The following is a 3,693-nucleotide window of genomic DNA, read 5'->3' as shown; positions in this document are numbered from 1 at the left end:
CCTACCCGGAGGCTAAGCGCCTGGGAGGTGGGCAGTCCCGTTGCGCACCCGTGCGCTGCAGTCCCTCACGCTGGCTACCCACTAGGCGCGCTGCAGTGCAGATGATCAGCCATCTCCAAAGCAGGTTCAAACACGATCGCCTGCACTGTGCAAACCCTAGGACGTTTGGCTTTAAGTCCAATGCCACACGATACTTGTTCTCATCAGGTTAGGCGTCCAAAGAAGGGTATTCTGGTCGCTGTGCACTCTCGACACGGTAGGCACACAGAAATTTCATGGGATTTCAAGAAGACTCACTTAGGGTACGTTCACACATCACGTCAAGCTCTTTTTCGACCAGTTTTTCACCCCGTGGCCCCTATCGTCTCAGAAGTACAAATACCTTTAGGTATTTCCCGAGTTTTATTTAACAGTCTTACGACTTGCACACTGCTCTAATGCGTGCTTCTAGGTGCGCTTTCTTGTGAGCGCCAATGTTACCAATACGTCGACAGTTGGGTTTATGCAACTGTGTGATGCTTTTTATCGTAGCTGATTGCCTGCTTTCCCGTTGTCGACGCCGTGGCCGCGGCGGTACTCGCCGGCCTTGGCCGTGAGACTGCAGCGCGGCGCGGCACCTTCGGCGTTCCCTCTCGCTTTGCTCGACACGTCATACGAGCTCGCTGTCACAATGGACGCCGCTCTGGTTAGCGCCGTGCGTGGGAGAGGAGGGGGTTGGAGGGGGGGGGGGGGCAATGTCGCGGGCAAGTCTCCGTACGGTTGGCGTGTTTATGGTTTTCGCAGCCGGTCAGGTGCTGGCCGGGGCCTTTGTTATGGTTTCACGCGCCGAACGCTCCACTGTCAGCAAAGCCTACAGTCGTTATAGTAAAACATCGACGTCATCCTGATTCCGTGTCACATACAGTTTACCATAAAAGCAATGAACAGTTTTAAACAATTTACTATAATTTAGAGTTTAAAACTGTCCTTGAATCGTAGTTTTTTTCACACCGGTACCCACAACCACACACTCGCACACACTAGAGATGAGCGAACAGACCAGTTTGAATTTGAACGAACTCGAACAAATTTGGTATAAAAATTTTCGAACGAACACGAACATGCATATCTTTCTTCGAACCGAACAATGTAATGTTCAAAGTCGATCCGAACACGAACAATTATTACAATTTGTCTTTTTCTTAGGAGTTATAAAAACGACCCAACATTGACGTTTAAAATTGTAGCCACACTGGTAAAACAAGTGTTTAATGTTGCACGTCAATTGATGTTGAAGTTTTAGTGTGCATTTTCTCAACACATTGTAGTGTCTAACTATATTAAACGTCAATTGGTGTTTAAACTTTCGACACTTCCGAAAATGTTAGACTGAGAGGCACGCAGTCTCGCACGTAGTTCAGACGCCCGATCCAAGAATAACGCAGTGCCAAGTGTGCAGAATTTAAACGTTTGGCAAACGTTTAAAATAGTGCACATCATGTAATGTGCAACATCATAACGTGCACACGTCGGTGTTTAAATTATGCACACTTGTTTTATCGGTGTATGTATTAACCTGGCATTGCCCCTTTAATTGCACCCCTATATGACTCGTCTTTCTGAAACATACCTCAAATCTGTTCGCCTACGAACATCTGTTCGTGTGGCACAAACAGCTCGATGTTCCTTCGAGTTCGATCGAATGCGAACATGTTCGCTCATCTCTACCACACACGTTGCTGAAATCCGCCGTCGAAGAGATTACCCGTTTCCTCCAGTGAGCTACGCCGGTTGCCCAATCACAATTATTATTTTTCCTGTCCCCAAAGGATCACTGCGATAGCCAAATCGTTTGCGTCAAACCCCATGGCGACCGTAAGCGCGCACTTGACCATATGGCTCGGAGCCGGACGCACGTTTTATCAGCGATATCATGTGCGGATTACGCCCCCACTAGGATAACTTAAACAAAGAAGATAACGCTAAAAAAAGGACAACGTCCCACCTCGAGGAGAGTACATGCTGTACATGCGCTTGGAGCTGCACTACCTGTTGTATTTTTAAAAATATTCACTGCTGAAAAAGTCAAAAGATCTATTATTAATGTTTTGGGGAGTACACTGGAAACGCAAGTGTGTGAATGTCGCTCACTCGTAGGTGAGCGAATTCGTACACTAACGGGGGGTAAACGTGTGAATTTTTCCCAGAAAATTCACACCTTTACCCCCGTAAGTGTACGAATTCGCTCACCTACGAGTGAGCGACATTCACACACTTGCGTTTCCAGTGTATGAAAAATCGTGTGTTTTCGTTGGTTTAATTCTGTTAAACTAGGCGTCACATCCGCGTTTGCAGAGCGATAAGATACAGATAAAGGTATCACCCCTAAAAGACGTCCAATCATTCCTAAAAGTAACGAGTGTTTTGATTGTTCGTTTTCAGACAGTCCTCAAGAGACTGTCTCTACTAGAAGCCAAAGTCTCCCCTTCCCCCCTCCTCGCTATCTACAGCTCAGAACTATGGCCCTCACGTCTGTCGTTAGGTTTGTGTATCGTTGGAGTTTTGTTTTTTTATTCATTGCATGGCGCTTTTTCCTGCTTTTTTCAGCCGTTGCAAAGCCATGCACAAAATATAATCTCCCCCGGGCTATGTTGCCAGTCGTAGCGCACCCGGGAGGGGGGGGGGGGCGTCTGGGGAATTCCCACTTCGGTAAAAGATAGAAGAGCTCATTCGGCAGGGGACACAACTGCTGGGGGACAGAAAGACAGAGGGGAGCGAAACCGACGAAACCCATCCAAAACCCGTGAAAGTAAATGATTGAAGCGAGTGTCTTGTGCGTGGCGTGGCTGCTAACCGGATGTCGCTTGGACCCAGACAGACCCCAGTGTGTCGTCGTCGTCATCGTCCAGCTCCGAAGACAACGATAACGCGGCGCCCCCCTTCCCTCTCCATATTCCCACCTCCAGACCCAGTGGGCACCGGCCCTCCGCCCTCCCGCCGTACTCACCGAGCCGCTTCTCGGAGCTGACCGAGGAGACGGACGACCTGCGCGCCATGCCTGAGCGTGGAGCAGCGCGTCAGAGTGATGCCGGGCCGGGCCGCGCGCTCAGACTGCGGCGGGGGGGCTCCCGGGCCGTCGCACCTCGCCGTCGTCTGCTGTGCCGAGGACGCCGTCACCGGCGGTGGGCAGTGTCGGCTGGCGGCGGCGGCGGCGGCTGTGCGGCATGGCCGAGGGCTGGCCGGGCCCAGCGCAGGGCGAGGTGTGGATGCTTCTTATCAGATAAGCTCGCGAAAATCACAAGCCGCCTCGTTCACCGGCGAACGAGCCGGTTGCCGTCTGCTGCAGCCAGTGTTGACGTTGTTGCTGCTGCTGCCGACGAAGGCCAGCACGAGTGTCTGCGGGGTCACGAGACGAAGACGACGACGACCTGCACGCCGGCGGGACAAGTGGGGGGTGAGCAGCTGAGCGGAGCTGAGCGGAGCTGAGCGGACAGCGGCCGGTAGAGTGCGGGCGGGCCGGGCGGCGCGGCGCCACTAGCAGACGACGCAATTATGTGACGGAGGCGGGGACGGCGCGCGCCACCGCTCCAAAGGCACGAGACAGCGGCCCACTTCCCCCCCTCCTCTCCCCTCGTTTGCCCTCCCCTGCCGGCAGCACCCTCTCCTCCGGCCAGGTGTGACGACTGGCAGCCTGCAGCCCCGCGGCCATGGACC

The 3,693-nt window shown here is 52.8% G+C and overlaps 2 protein-coding genes across 2 annotated transcripts in view; one reads left to right on the top strand and one right to left on the bottom strand.

The window, feature by feature from the left end:
* Window positions 1-3,086, bottom strand: part of LOC113205143 (choline transporter-like 2) — a gene marked incomplete in the record, with an annotated part of 18,462 nt that extends 15,376 nt beyond the window's left edge. Inside the window, 1 exon segment of the mRNA XM_052267350.1 lies at window positions 2,987-3,086. Coding sequence (XP_052123310.1) covers window positions 2,987-3,035 — 49 coding nt within the window.
* A 218-nt stretch (window positions 3,087-3,304) lies between these two features.
* Window positions 3,305-3,693, top strand: part of LOC113205142 (alanine--tRNA ligase, mitochondrial) — a 13,125-nt gene continuing 12,736 nt past the window's right edge. Inside the window, exon 1 of the mRNA XM_052267347.1 lies at window positions 3,305-3,433. The gene's annotated coding sequence lies outside the window, so the exon portion shown is untranslated. The remainder of the gene's footprint in view (window positions 3,434-3,693) is intronic.

Source organism: Frankliniella occidentalis, unplaced genomic scaffold, assembly GCF_000697945.3.
Source record: "Frankliniella occidentalis isolate FOCC.00 unplaced genomic scaffold, Focc_3.1 Scaffold50, whole genome shotgun sequence".
NCBI lineage: Eukaryota > Metazoa > Arthropoda > Insecta > Thysanoptera > Thripidae > Frankliniella > Frankliniella occidentalis.
The sequence above is the reverse complement of the archived record's forward strand: the minus strand, read 5'-3'. Positions and strand labels throughout refer to the sequence as shown.